Source organism: Orycteropus afer, unplaced genomic scaffold (genome assembly GCF_000298275.1).
Source record: "Orycteropus afer afer isolate SDZICR_OR568_19922 unplaced genomic scaffold, OryAfe1.0 scaffold00443, whole genome shotgun sequence".
Lineage (NCBI taxonomy): Eukaryota > Metazoa > Chordata > Mammalia > Tubulidentata > Orycteropodidae > Orycteropus > Orycteropus afer.
In genome coordinates this window covers 94920-109789 of record NW_006922030.1, presented here as the reverse complement: position 1 = coordinate 109789, position 14870 = coordinate 94920, and the positions used below count along the sequence as shown (strand labels likewise).

The 14870-nt window shown below is 41.4% G+C and overlaps 1 protein-coding gene across 1 annotated transcript in view; it reads left to right on the top strand.

The window, feature by feature from the left end:
• Positions 1-886: 886 nt before the first annotated feature.
• The window catches only part of TMEM192 (transmembrane protein 192), a 43052-nt gene continuing 29068 nt past the window's right edge, over positions 887-14870 (top strand). The window contains exons 1-3 of the mRNA XM_007954209.2: positions 887-913; positions 6167-6313; positions 12665-12929. Coding sequence (XP_007952400.2) covers positions 887-913; positions 6167-6313; positions 12665-12929 — 439 coding nt within the window. The remainder of the gene's footprint in view (positions 914-6166; positions 6314-12664; positions 12930-14870) is intronic.

The following is a 14870-nucleotide window of genomic DNA, read 5'->3' as shown; positions in this document are numbered from 1 at the left end:
AAAAACTAAGCAAGACCAAAAGTTATAAAAAGATATGAGTCACGGCCCCAAATAGTTAAATTCTTGAACTAGGAACGCATGCTTTAATGCTTTTGATGTCCAAATCAGGGCGTTCTGGTGGCTCAGTGGTTAAAGCGCTGTGCTGCTAACCAAAAGAGTTGGCTCGAACCTACCAGCCGCTCTGTAGGAGAAAGATGCCGCACTCTGCTTCCATAAAGATTTGTTGTTGTTATGTGCTGTCCAGGCAGACCCACTCATAGCGACCCCTCCTTGGGTTTCCGAGGCAGTAACACTACGGAAGTAGATTGCCTCATCTGCCTTCCGAGGAGTGGCTGGTGGGTTTGAGCCGCCAGCCTTCTGGTTAGCAGTCAAATGCCTTAGGCACTATTTACAGCCTTGGAAATCCTATAGGGTAGTTCTATAAGGTTGGGCAATCCTACTTCCGTAGTGATAACTGCCTCGGAAACCCAAGGAGGGGTCGCTAGGAGTCGGGGCCGACTCGGTGGCAAATAACAACAACAATACTGTCCTACAGGGTCGAGGACAGTGGGTCTAGTTTTTTTTTAGTTTAAAGTTCAAATCTCCCGCAAGGAGTGGACAGAAGTGGAAGTTGCCAGAAACCCCAACAACCTACCATCACCCCCAGCGGCTCCAGCCTACCACCCCCGTCCTTGGGGGGAGGGGAGGCACGTCAGTCCGTCTGCTTTGTCCAATCAGGTGTTAAGGAGGTGGGCCCAGAGGCAGCCAAAGACTGGGCGGTGCAAAGGGGGTGTGTCTGGGGTGGAGTCGACAGGTCCCTGAAGGTGGCGATTTTCTACTGCAGGCTGAACCCTGGCTCAGGTGGAGAGGCCTACCCGGCCGGGGCTTCGGCCTCGGGCATCGGGAAATGGCGGCGGCAGGCAGGATGGAGGACGTGAGTGCACGAAAGCGGCGAGCGGTTGTCCACGGAAATCCCCTTCTTCCTGTGCTGGGGCGCGTGGGGCGGGGACTGCGGGGGCAGCTACCCCATCCAATGCGGCTGGAGGGGGCGCTGCCTGCGGGCAGGGCCGGGTTGGGGCGCAGGATTGTGGCAGAAGCAGTCAGGCGGCCGTGAGTTCGGTGTGCCCCTTCACAGGCTCTGGGCTTGATTCCTCGGGTGGAGGCCCGGGTGAACTCGCGGATAGTGGGCACGCAAGTCTGGAGACCCCAGGTCGGGGCTTCGCCCACGTGCGGCGCTAGTCTCTGATCCGGAACTGTGCTCTTCACGTGATGCGCGTCTGGCCTGACAACCCTTCCTTTGGGCGCGTCTGTGGGCCCTGGGCCGGCGCATCCGCTCACTCGCCCCTGCAAGCGCAGGGAGCGGATCTCCCTTCCTTGAGCGCTCGCAGCCTGGTTCCAGAGAACTGGACCTGAAGCGGGTGCGACGCACGTGCCAGACCCAGCGACTCCGCGGGCAGACCTGTCATTCTCATTGCCCATCTAAAGAAAAACTGTCATGAGTTGTTTTGAATCTGCGCATGGTAGGAATAAAAAGATGGCAAAAATCTCTTTACTTAGAAAAATCTAGATCAGTTTACTGAAAAACTTAGTGGCCCTGTTGCAATGTGTATAACACAAGGTCATAGCACAATTGCAAAAATCTTTTTTCTTTGCTTAACTATATTAAGATATTTTTAGGGAGGTACATGTATTTACCCCCAGAATGAACTGGATTGCCCCATTGGCCTATAATAATAATTTTTGCCTTTGAGAAATGCAAAGTTGATGGTTACATTAAACCACTTTAGATAAATTAATAGGACTGTGACTGTGACCCCATCACTGAAACAAACAAAAAACACATGAAACATGGTTCCTGCGTTACAAGAGTTTAGTTTTTTCTGCAATATTGACTATAGATAAATAATCTTGAATAAAGACTAAACAATTTCTAGTAAGACAAAAAATATCTTTTTGTTTTAGTGGATAAAATGGAAAATGAACTGTAAGACCTTGAAGTAGAGTTGAGATTCATAGATATTATATTTTTTAATTCCATTTTATTTAAATATTGAAGGCTGAGATTCAAAAGCTGACAATTTATGGAAAAAAATGAATATCGAAGAGAAAAATGAGAGACTTAAAAAAAAAAAAAAAAAGGAAGCAGTAAGTAGTTCTTGGTGAAAAGCTGCCCCAGAGTTCTTGGATCTGTAACTTCTAACTTTGTAATGAATAATCCTAGAAATCTGTTACACTAGACATTTGGAGATGAATGTTTTACCAATAGTTATGTAGCTGAGTTACTTTGGATATGAGCAAGTTGACTGCTTTTAGTATTTTGGTAGATAAGATTTTTAGCATTTAGTAAAAACCTGAAATTTCTGGGCCATGTTATAGGCCCAGACCGGTAAATGAGTTAAAGGCGCCGAAGACTATATTACTTAGGGTTCATTGTTTGCAAGCAATGAAATGAATTTTGGCTAATTTAAGGTAGGAAGGAATATATTTGAAAGATTATTGGGTGGCTTAACAACTAGACCTCTGAAATGTCCCAAACCAGAGTAGCTCAAGAGATCTAAGTGACAAGATTTTTTTTCCTCAGGGTTCTGCCCTAGAACCAAGAAGTCCTGGTGGTGCAGTGGTTAAGTGCTTGATGCTAACCAAAAGGTTGGCAATTTGAACCCGCCAACTGCATGGGGGGAGAAAGATGTGGCAGTTCTATAGAGTTGGTATGAGTTGGAATTGACTTGATGGCAACAGGTTTGGCTAGAAAGGCATCGCTGAGAAGGTGGCATTGTTGCTGAGAACATTTGATAGGTGGGGGGATAGGCTGGAGGAGGCATAGAGATTGAAAGGGTTTTGTGGGAGATGGGAACAGTGAACAGTCTGCATCAGAAGTGAGGGAAATGGTGAGAGGAAAATCGTGGGAAGTAGCTTGGGAGTGGATTGTAAAGCAGATAGCCAGGCTAAGAATTTGAGCATAGTGGGGAAGTGCTCCCAAGATTATGAGGAGAGAAACATGAATATTTCTTTTAGAACTCAGACAGCAGTAAGAAAGATAGCTAAGGATGGATACCAGAAGCTTCTAGCCAAAGACCGTGAGAAATGATGAGGTCCTGGACTCACACAGAGGAAACAACAGGTTTAAGAGAGAGGTATGGAATTTTATGTGGGGAGTAAGAGAAAGCAGGAGGTAGACTTACTAGTGGCTGATACTCATGGATTACTTATTCGGTGCCAGGCATTATTCTAAGCAGTAGAATTGCAAAGATAAATACAATCACCTGGGCATGATTCAGACCTGAGGATCCAGATCCAGATGTGGATCTACACCACCAGAGCTCCCAGATCTGGGGTGGGCTCCTCAATTTCCAGTCTCAGATATTTGATGCGGCTCTGCAGCTCTTCTCATTTAATGCCTGGATAGTTTCCTGATTAGTTCACATTCTCACAATCCATACTACTATTCTGATTATCTCATTTAATCTTGCCAATAATGTTACGAAGCTGGTGCTATTACTATTCCTCTTTTTTAAATGAGGAAACAGAGACACAGAGATGAAGTAACTTGCCCACAGCTAGTAAGCAGTAGAACTTGTCTTTGAACCCAGGCTGTTTGCTTTTTGGAGTGACGCTTAACACAGTGCTTATTGCCTCTAGTCAGAGTTGATTCTCAGATTTTAGCCCATCCCATTGGTGATGCCTATAACAGAGTTAGGGAACACTGAGAGAACAGGTTTGGGACATTGATTCTTTCAACAAGGTTTACTGAGTGATGTTTATGAGACACTGCTGGATGCTAGAATTACGAAGATGAGGTGAGGAACTCGTGGGTCTTGAACTCGTGGGTCTAATGAAGTCTAGTGTGGAAGACAGCCCAGGAAGGAGAAAACCACTAAAGGATATTGTGATAGAGGAGGTGATCACAGAATGCTTTGGATGGTGTGACATCTATCTTCTTCCAGCTGTACTTGCTTTTGTGTTTACTTCTGTGGGCAAGATCCAGATTTGGAGTGTCCAGGAAAGCCAGGTGATGAGAATGACTTCAGCTGGGCGTGGAAGGGTACATCGACAACAGCTAAGGGAAAAGTTGTGGAGGCTGGCACATCTGTTGATTGAGAAAGACCTAGAAGCAGAAGAGTCTTGAGAACAGAGATAATCAGTAGAAGAAATACTAATTAAAAAACTGGGTTCAATCCCTGGGTGGCACAAACAGTTAAGCACTTGACTACTAACTGAAAAGTTGGCTGTTTAAAACCACCCAGAGATACCTCAGAAGAAAGTCCTGGTGATCTGCTTTGAAAGGTCATGGCCTTGAGCAGTTGTACTCTGCACATGTGGGGTCTCCATGAGTCAGAATCAACTCCTCAGCAACTCTTTGTTTTGGGTTATATCTGTATGAAGAAGAAGAGTTGCCGAGTTGCCGACCAGTGTTGAATGCCTCAGATTGGAAATTGAAGAACCCACCCCACATCTGGATCATGCCCCACATTATTATATTTATCTTTGATCCTCGTGCCAGCAGCGGTCCCTTACTCCATTCGTCCTACTAACTATGCCTTGCAAAGTGAAGTGCCCTTATCCTCTGTATCTAAATCCTGTTCTCGGGTTTCCCTTTCCCCATGAAGTTTTCATTTCTATCTCATTCCAGTGCGAGTAGCAAACCTAACTTGATTGTGTCATTTGGGCTGTGCATTTACTAATATTTTTTTAATTTTCTCATGGTGTTCTATGTGTCATTCTGTTGGGCATCCTTGTGTTCTTTAATCCTTCATGGCTTTATCTCTAACTTCCTTAATGAAAATGTAATCTCCTTGTGGACAGGGACTGCGTCTTGCATTCTTTTCTTTGCATTCATTCATTATATAGTGATGGTGTGTGCTGTCTAGTGGATCCCTACTCATAATGACTCTGTAGGACAGTGTTGAGCTGCACTGTAGGGTTTCCATGGCTGTAATCTCCATGGGAGCAGATCTCCAAGTCTTTTGTCCTGTGGAATGGCTGGTGGATTTGAACTGCCAACTTTTTGGTAAGCAGCCAAGCACTTAATTATTATACCACTCGGCACTTTTTATACATAGTAGTATTCAGTAAAGTTCCAAGATTGAGAGACTTGTATTTGGTTTGTATGAAGCAGAGGCTTGGAAGTACTGTTTCTGCCAAGATAATACCTTTAAACATGACTAGCCAAAGTTTTGGGTGACAACTCAAACTGTTCAACTTTTGTCTGCCACTACGCCTAAGGCATTTGACTGCTAACCAGAAGGCTGGCGGTTCAAACCCACCAGCCACTCCTCGGAAGGCAGGTTGGGCAATCTACTGTAGTGATACTGCCTCGGAAACCCAAAGAGGGGTCGCTGTGAGTCAGATCCAACTTGATGGCACCAAGTTGGTTGGTTGATTGGTTTCAGTGACATTACAGCTAGTTATTTTCATTGGGAATCTGATATATACAAATGAAACTCTCGTTGAAGACACAGCAACATGATGTGTCTTATTAATATTATTATTAAACCTTAATTTAATATTCTAAAATCTTTCTATCATAACTGAAAGTTTCTTTTAGGCCCTCTTAATAAAGCCTCCACCAGCTTTTCAAAATTCTGTAGAACATCAAAGACATTATTTAAGTATCATAACCATATGCAATTATTTCATCAATATTATAAATAATGTAAAATAAATCAGTATCTAAGTTTTGAGAGGGCGCTCTGGTGGCAGAGTGCCTAAGGCATTTGACTGCTAACCAGGAGGCTAGCGGTTGAAACCACCAGCCACTTCTTGGAAGGAAGACTGGGCAATCTACTTCCATAGAGACACCACCTCAGAAATCCAGGGAGAGGTCACTGTGAGTTGAATATGACTTGACAGTGAGTTTTTTTTTTTAAAGTTTTGGGGACTTGAAGAAAAATGACTTGCTTTTATCTCATTATGGATTGCCTTGTTTATGAGGTATAGAATAATTGAATTAGGATATCCTCCACCTGTGTTAAAACTTATCTCACCAAGTTGTATGCAATAGAATTATCTAGAGGTTTGAGATTTTTTGTTTTGTTTTTAATTTGCTTTATGTAAGAAAGGCATTCTCTTGCCTCTCACTTGTGTAATGGTTTTAAAACTTGATGACTTAGTACATTTGTTGTAGAAGCATAATCCAGGCATGGTATTTATAACTTTTTTTTTCTTATTTTTGTTTTCTGTACCCCAGGGTTCCTTGGATCTTACCCAAAGTATTGAAGATGACCCCCTGCTGGATGCCCACCTTCTCCCACATCACTCCTTACATGCTCATTTCAGACCCAGATTCCATCCTCTTCCTACGGTCATCATTGCAAATCTTCTTTTGTTAATACATGTAAGTTGGCTGGGGAGAGAGTGATGTTCTGAAAAAATCTATAAGCTCTTAGAGGGCAATTAAGCTACACTTACCAACATTTGGGCATTGGTTTAAGTGCTCAGCTGGTAACCGAAAGGTTGGCAGTAAGAATGAAACAGCCACTCTGCAGCAGAAAGATATATGACAATTTGCTTCTTTAAGATTGTTGTTGTTATGTTGTTATGTGCCGTCGAGTCGGCCCCGACTCATAGCGACCCCTCCTTGGGTTTCCGAGGCAGTATCATTACGGAAGTAGGATTGCCCAACCTTCCTTCCGAGGAGTGGCTGGTGGGTTTGAACCGCCAGCCGTCTGGTTAGCAGGCAAGTGTCTTAGCCACTATGATTATAGCCTTGGAAACCCTATGGACAGTTCTACTCTGTCTTACAGGGCTGCTATGAGTAGGCACTGACTGGACGGCAACAAGCTTTTTTTTAAAATCAACATTTATAATGTGCATACCTTTTTGCTCTTGTGTCTGCTTCAAAGAATTTATTGTAGATATGTTTGCATACTTGTCAGGATGTTGTTAATAGCAATGTTGGTATTATCAAAAGACTGCATTGTACCCAACATCAAGATGAGACTTTGTCCCATCCATTACAAAGGAATGTTATAGAACTGTTGAAAAAGAAATGGAGTAGATACGTATATATTAGCATAGACTAATCTTCATGATTACACTTTAAAAAAATCAGGTTTATGAGAATGTGTATATTTCTACTTGCAGGTTTCTAAAAGTGAGAGAAATATGTATTATAAACATGTATTACTTTATGTAAGAGAATGTTTCCAAAAGCGTTCCTGAGACCCTATTGTAACATTGTGTGGTGGTTAAGTCTGTGTGCCAACTTGGCTGGGCGTGCTTGAGTGGCTAGGCAGCTGAATGTGGTTATTTCCCATGATGAGATTGGTAATTAACTCCATGGTAGAATCTGTTGGAGCAGCTGAGTAGTTGCTTTGGGTATATGGTCTGCTTCCCGTATATAAGGAGCAGCTTTAGAAATGGTCTTGAGCTTATGGCACGCGTGGACCCTGCATGTAGCTGTGTCATTGTTCAGCAGCCTGCCGTGCTCTTAGGACTTACAATGGACTTAAATTAATGGCCTGCTGTGTGGTTTGGTAACATCAGGACTGTGCCTTTTTACTTGTCAACCTTGGGTTTGTCAGTCTCAGCAGCCAGCAGCTGTCTGAGTGAAGTAAAGCCTCTAGCTTCAGTGGGCCAGGAGCAGGAGGCAGAGCTGAAGTCCAAGGCTGATTTTTTTTGCCATATCGATTATTTTTTTCCACTTATATACAAAATATGCAGATTAATGTACATATATTGGCATAAAAATTAATCCATACACAGGAAATAATGTTAAGCAGAAGAATCAAGTTGCAGCAGAACAATACATACACCGTTTCTCCATGTTTGTATGATTAAATTACAAGTATCTGGGGATTTTGAAATACGTGTGTTCCAAATCTGTTAATCCTTTCCTTATTTTGATTATGGCAATCTCAGGCTTTAGGGGTTATAATTGTTCTTTGCTACAAAGTTAAAGTCAAAAGAGGGCATATACTCACCACTCCTTGGGTGTTTATGAGAACAGGAGTGAGGTTGATTGACTCCCTCAGCTGCTGAGCTGCTGCCCCAGCATCCTTCTTATGTACCTGCCTGTACTGCACACTGTACTGCACAAGACACATTTCCCAGGTTCCCGTGCTGTGGGGATTCTCCTCTAGTGAGATGCACTCATGGGAAGCTGGCATGCAGAAATGAATTCATTGAGGAGAGAGGTGGATCTCCGAGATGAGTCATGGTTCTGCCTGCTGTGGCTTCCTGGTCTCCAGATGCCAGCTGAGACACTTATCGGTACCCCTGTTTACAGGGTAGCCCAGATTTTGTTCTTTCTTTCTCTTTTTTGTTTGACCTTCCCTTTAATTTGCATAACATACTCTTTATTTATATACAGTACACATATACACAAACACATATATCATGCCTTTGATTCTGTGGGATTGACTCTCCTAATTTTAAGGAGCTCTGGTAGCATAGTGGCTAAAGCACTTGACTGCTAACCAGAAGGCTGGCGGTTCAAACCCACCAGCCACTCCTCGGAAGGAAGGTTGGGCAATCCTACTTCCGTAGCGATACTGCCTTGGAAACCCAAGGAGGGGTCGCTATGAGTCGGGGCCGACTCGACGGCACATAACAACAACAACAACAACAACAACAACGTTAAGAGTAAGAAAATCTTAAGTGTTAAAGAACAAGAAAAACTAATGTCATTATATGCTACTTTATATGAAATGGCTCAGTGGAATTCAGTGTATACTGAGTGTCGGGTGGTGGTGATGGGCCAAAGAACTCCCCAGGGAAAATCTGAAAGCAACCATCATTTGCAGAAGGTAGGAAAGGGCCAGACCACTCCAGGTTGAATAAGCAGTCTAAGATTTATTATGGGAAAAATTTACATACAAGGCGAGGTCTTGATGGCAGCAGGATGGGTAGATCTCCGTGTTACTGGCCCATTCTCCAAAGATTATATCCAGGAACTAATGTGGCTTTGCCATACAACCCTCCTTCCTTCAAGTGCAGAATGTCCAAATGTTATCATTTGGGTCTAGGTCCCTTAAAGGATGTTATGTTTCTCATGTCAAGGGTGTTATGTTCCCTGGCCTCCTATTTGTGGTGCCAGCATAGTCATTTCAGGGAATAGGTTGTTTGTCAGGACTATGGTCAACTTTAAGCCTGGAGGCAGCATCACATGTGGATCAGTCACTTCTTCATTTGTTCTCCCAGTAGCATATATACTGTATTACAATATAGGAAATATGTTAACTTTTCAACTTTTGCTTTATGATGATAAGCATCTTGAGTTGCCATAGCAACTGTCTTAGTTTTGTACTGCTGCTGTAGCAGAAATACCACAAGTAGGTGTCTTTTTTTTGTTTTTAATTTATTTGTATTGTGTTGAAAACATATATACCAAGACATTGACCAACATAACTGTTTCCACATTTACAGCTCAAGGACATTGATGACATTTTTCATATTGTGCCACCATTATTGCTATCCTTTTCCAAAATATTGTACCACCATTAGTGTAAACTTAATGCCCCGCCAAAAAAAGCTCCCCTCCCCTGGGCCTTCTACCCCTGGTAACCACTAATAGTCTTTGGGGTATATCCATTGAGATGTTTCAACAAATGCATACTGTGTGGGAGGCACTTGCTCATCTGTGCCAAGAACTTTGGAAGACAGCTACCTGGCCAACTGACTGGAAGAGGTCCGTATTTGTACCCATTCCAAAGAATGGTGATCCAACAGAATGTGGAAATTAATTATCAAACAGTATCATTAATATCACATGCAAGAAAAATCTTGCTTAAGATAATTCAAAAATGGTTGCAGCAATATATTGACAGTGAAGTTCCAAAAATGCAAGCTAGATTCAGAAGAGGAGGTGGAACAAGAGTTATCATTGCTGATGTCAAATAGATCTTGGCTGAAAGCAAAGAATACCAGAAAGATGTTTACTTGTGTTTTATTGACTCTGTGAAAGCATTTGAGTGTGTGGATCATAACATATTATGGATAACATTTAGAAGAATGGGAATTCCAGAGCACTTAATTGTACTCATGAGGAACCTGTACATAAACCAGGAGGCTGTCGTTCAAACGGAACAGGGGGATACTGCATGGTTTAAAATCAGGAAAGGTGTGCTTCAGAGTTGTATTCTTTCACTTTATTCAATCTGTATGCTGAGGAAATAATCCAACAAGCTGGACTATATGAAGAAGAATGTAGCATCAGAATTGGAGGAAGACTCATTAACCTGTGAAATGCAGATGACACAACTTATAAGTGAAGAAGACTTGAAGCACTTACCAATGTAGATTAAAGACTACAGTCTGCAATATGGAATACACCTCATCATAAAATGAAAATCCTCACAACTGGACCAACAAGTAGGATCACAATAAATGGAAAAAAGATTGAAATTATAAAGATTTCGTATTTCTTGGTTCCTCAGTCAGCTTGCTAGGGTGGAGGGTCGACGAAAGAGGGGGAGGCCTTCAACGAGATGAATTGACACGGTGGCTGTGATGATGGGCTCAAGTATAGCAGGGATTGTGGGGCTGGCGCGGGATCAGGCAGTGTTTCGTTCTGCTGTGCATGGGGTCGCTATGAGTCGGAAACGACTCGATAGCACTTAACAACAACAACAACAGTCAGCACGAATGGAAGCAGCAGTCAGGAAATCAGACGTCATATTGCACTGGGCAAATCTGCGGCAAAAGACCTCTTTCAAGAGCTAAAGAGCAAAGATGTCTCTTTGAAGACTAAGGTTTGCCTAACCCAAATCATGGTATTTTTCACTTGCCTCGTATGCTTGTGAAAGTTGGACAGTGAATAAGGAAGATGGAGGAAGAGTTGATGCTTTTGAATTGTGTTGGAGAAGAATACTGAAAGTACCATGGACTGCCAGAAGAACTAACAAATCTGTCCTGGAAGAGGTGCAACCGGAATGCTCCTTGGAAGCAAGACTAGCCAGACTTTGTCTCATCTACTTTGGTCATGGTGTCAGAAGGGACTATTTCCTGGAGAAGGATATCATGCTTGGTAAAGTGGAAGGTCAGCGAAAAAGGAGAAGGCCTTCAATGAGGTGGATTGACACAGTGGCTGCAATGATGGGCTCAGGTATAGCAAGGATTGTGAGGCTGGCACAGGACCAGGCAGTTTTTCTTTCTGTTATACATAGGGTCCTATGAGTTGGAGCTGATTCCATGGCACCTAACAACGACAATGAGATACATACATATCCCCCATTGGGTTTCTTTTTTTTTTAGCCTAACAGTTTTCCATCCTATCCCCTCCCATTCCTGGTAATGAACAAAGAAAATTTCCTTCCATATATAAATGTTTCCTTGACTTTTTACAAGAGTGGACTAGTAATTTTTCCTTGTGTGATTGACTTATTTCAACACAATGTCCTCCAAGGTCATCAACATTATATGGTGTATTGTGGACTCTACATTATTCATAAGTAGGTGTCTTGAAAGAACAGAAATTAATTTTCTTATGATTCTAGAGGCAAAGTCCAATTCAGGGTCTTGACTGTCACTTCCTTCCTTGTCATTAGCCCCTGGCGTTCCTTTGTTCTTTTGCAGTCTGTACATGGCATCTGTCTTCCTGCGTCTGTGTGTGTATGCCTCTGTGTCTAACCTGCTCTTTTATAACTTAGAAGTGATTATGTTTAAAAAATACCCTACACTGACTTAAAAAAAATTCCATCAAGTTGGTTTGGACTCATATTGATCCTATAATACAACAATTAAAACCCTATTTCTAAACAGGATTATATCCACAGGTGCTAGAATTCCAACACTTACTTTGAGGGAACAATTCAATTCATAATAGCAATTATTACTGCTCTTGATAAATCACTTTTATTTTTAATAGATTAATCACATGCAGGCTTGTTAAAATACAGGTTGCTGGGAGCCTCCCTCAGAATTTCTGATACAGTAGGTTTGGGTTGTAGCTTGAGAATGCTAATGCTCTCAGTCCAGAAAACACACTGTTCTGCCATTCAAACTTTGTGTCTCATAGACATCCATTCAGACCAGTACACACAGATTTAATTCATTCTTCTTGTTACTGCATAATATCCTATAATATGGGTGAATGCATCATAATTTATTCAAACATACCACTATGGGTAGACACATATACTTGGGCAGTTTTTAGTTTTTTCAAATAGAAAGATATATAGTAAATATTTGTATCCATATATCATGCATGCATGTTGGTGCTTTTACTTCTTATGGCAGTAGTCCTTAAAGTAGGATTTCTGGGTCAAAATATTTCCAAAAGCAATTCCAAGTTTAGTCACCAATATAGGAGAATGCCTGTTTGACTTGTTCTGGCACCAAACCTTTAAATTTTTGTCAAGCTAGTTGTATTATTATTCTTGTTCTCTGAAAACTATAAATTTTTAGAATGTAAATTGTATTAGTAACCTTGGAGATGCTTTTTTACTCCTTTAAATAAAAGATGGTGGGTAGGAAGCTGCTTGTAACATTAAGTTATCATCTCTGTTAGATGGGTGTTAGGGATGATTTTTTTTTCTATAATTTTGTCTGTTTTCCAAACTTTCTGCGAATTTTTATGTTTGGGTAAGAAAAGTTCATAAAAATGGTGAAAATAACCTGCTTTTAAATTTATTTATAAAAATAGGGTAAAGAAATTTATAGCCATAAGAGTGTGTGCTAGGATGTTAGGTAGTGTTTCCTGAGTCCAAATGTTGAATGTTGATCCTGCTGCTTTTCTTTCCACCAGGTTGTCTTTGTTATTTTAGCATTTTTAACAGGTGTGCTTTGTTCTTATCCGAATCCATATGAGGACAAGTGTCCAGGAAACTATACTAACCCATTGAAAGTTCAGACAGTCATAATCCTTGGAAAAGTTATTTTGTGGATCCTCCATATACTTCTTGAGCGCTACATCCAGTATCATCACAGCAAAGTAAGAGATCGAGGCTACAGCACGATCTACCGATCCACAAGGCATCTTAAAAGACTTGCACTAATGGTGCACTCCACAGGTAAGCTTCATTGTCTTTCTCAGTTTTCTGTGGCTTCCTTGAGTGGCAACAATGACAGCAAAAAGAAAATGTGGATGTTGATTTTATAATCAAATACATTTTCTCATTTCTGTGAGAGTGAGGTGGGCACTAATAATTGTATTACCTTGGTGTGTTGAAGGGAGTCCCTGGGTGGTGCAAACAGTTAAGTGCTCAGCTACTAACCTAAAGGTTGGCAGTTCAAATCTACCCTAGAGGCACCTTGGAAGACAGTCTTGATGATCTACTTCTGGGGTCTCTATGAGTGGGAATCAACTCAGTGGCAACTTTTTTTATTTTTCCTTAGTGCCTTGAAGCTTGTCATATATAATATGTACAGCCTGAATTTTTCATTTTGACATCTGTATTTGTTGTGAACATGTATCCCTGTGTGAAATTTAGAATTTTCTGCTTTTATGGATCAGCTGGTTTATTCATAGCATTGAAAGATATAAATGCTGTTACTGTTTTGGTATCTCTGGGGAAAAGATGAGGAGATTTCTTACAAATGAAATTCAGTGTTTTTATTTTTTTTGGTAGTAGGAGACTGTGATAAAAGGTTAGGTGGCAAGTTTATCAGTGGGATAAGTTCCTAGGAAAAAGAGGGACTGTTACATAGTAAGATACATTATCCAAAAGAGAAACTTAAAAAAACATAACTTGTGAAAGTAAGATCAGACTTAAAATGCATGATCTGCTTTCCTTTATTGTTGCACAGAGAAAGAATATTAAAGGCTTAATGGAAGTTTATTGAACTTCTTTAGGTAATTTTTACTTGGTATAAAAGTGTCTACCTTTTTTAAAGACCTTCTTTCAATTTCAACCCAGAGTAAGTCTTTAAAAATTTTGAATCCAGGTTAGAAATTAGTATTTCTTCAGAAACATTTCTCAAGAATTTAAAATTTTTCTTCTCTGTTTTGTATACAAGGAACCCTGGTAATGCAGTGGTTAAAGCATTTGGCTGTTAACTGAAAGGTTGGTGGTTTGAACCCACCAGCTGCTCCATGGGAGAACAACGAGGCAGTCTATTTTTGTAAAGATTTATAGCCATGGAAACCCTGTGGGGTAGTTCTACTCTGTCATATAAAGAGTTACCATGAGTGGGAATTGAGTTGATGGCAGGGGGTTTGGTTTTGGTTTGGGTTCTGTATGCATTTTATTTAAGGGCACACTGCAAGTTCATTCTCCCAGTGAAGTTCTTAGTAGAAGCTCAAGGGCCATTGGTGTAGCAGAGAGAAGCAGGGATGAGAAGCCATTTCATAGAGTGATCTTGACTGATCTTGAAAGGGGCAGTTGCTGCTTTTTGCTTCTTGAGGAACTTGGTTTAATATGTTGAACCATTAATTGGTAGTACTCTCCTTTGGCCAGAAGATGTCACCATAGCCTTTCCTCCTCAAATAAAAAAGCTAACACCCATCTTTAACTGCTGCTTAAAGAACTGAAGGAAGGTTGGGCAATCCTACTTCTGTAGTGATACTGCCTCGGAAACCCAAGGAGGGGTTGCTATGAGTCGGGGCCAACTCAATGGCACATAACAACAACAACAACAACAAAGAACACATGTGCGCTGTCACTAAAACAGTGTTCAGTTTCTCAAGCTTTGGTCTAGAAATAGAATTTTTTTTTTTTTCTTTAGGGCTACAAAGAGAATTGTCTTTTATTTTACTATGATATTCAAATTCTTAATAATCATGATAGCTTAATTATGATGTGGTAGTTTAATTCCAAATGATTGTTGTTGTTGTTAAGTGCCGTCGAGTCGTTTCCGACTCATAGCGACCCCATGCACAGCAGAACGAAACACTGCCCTATCCTGCGCCAGCCCCACAATCGCTGCTATACTTGAGCTCACCATTGCAGCCACCGTATCAATCCATCTCGTTGAAGGCCTCCCCCTCTTTCGTCGACCCTCCACCCTACCAA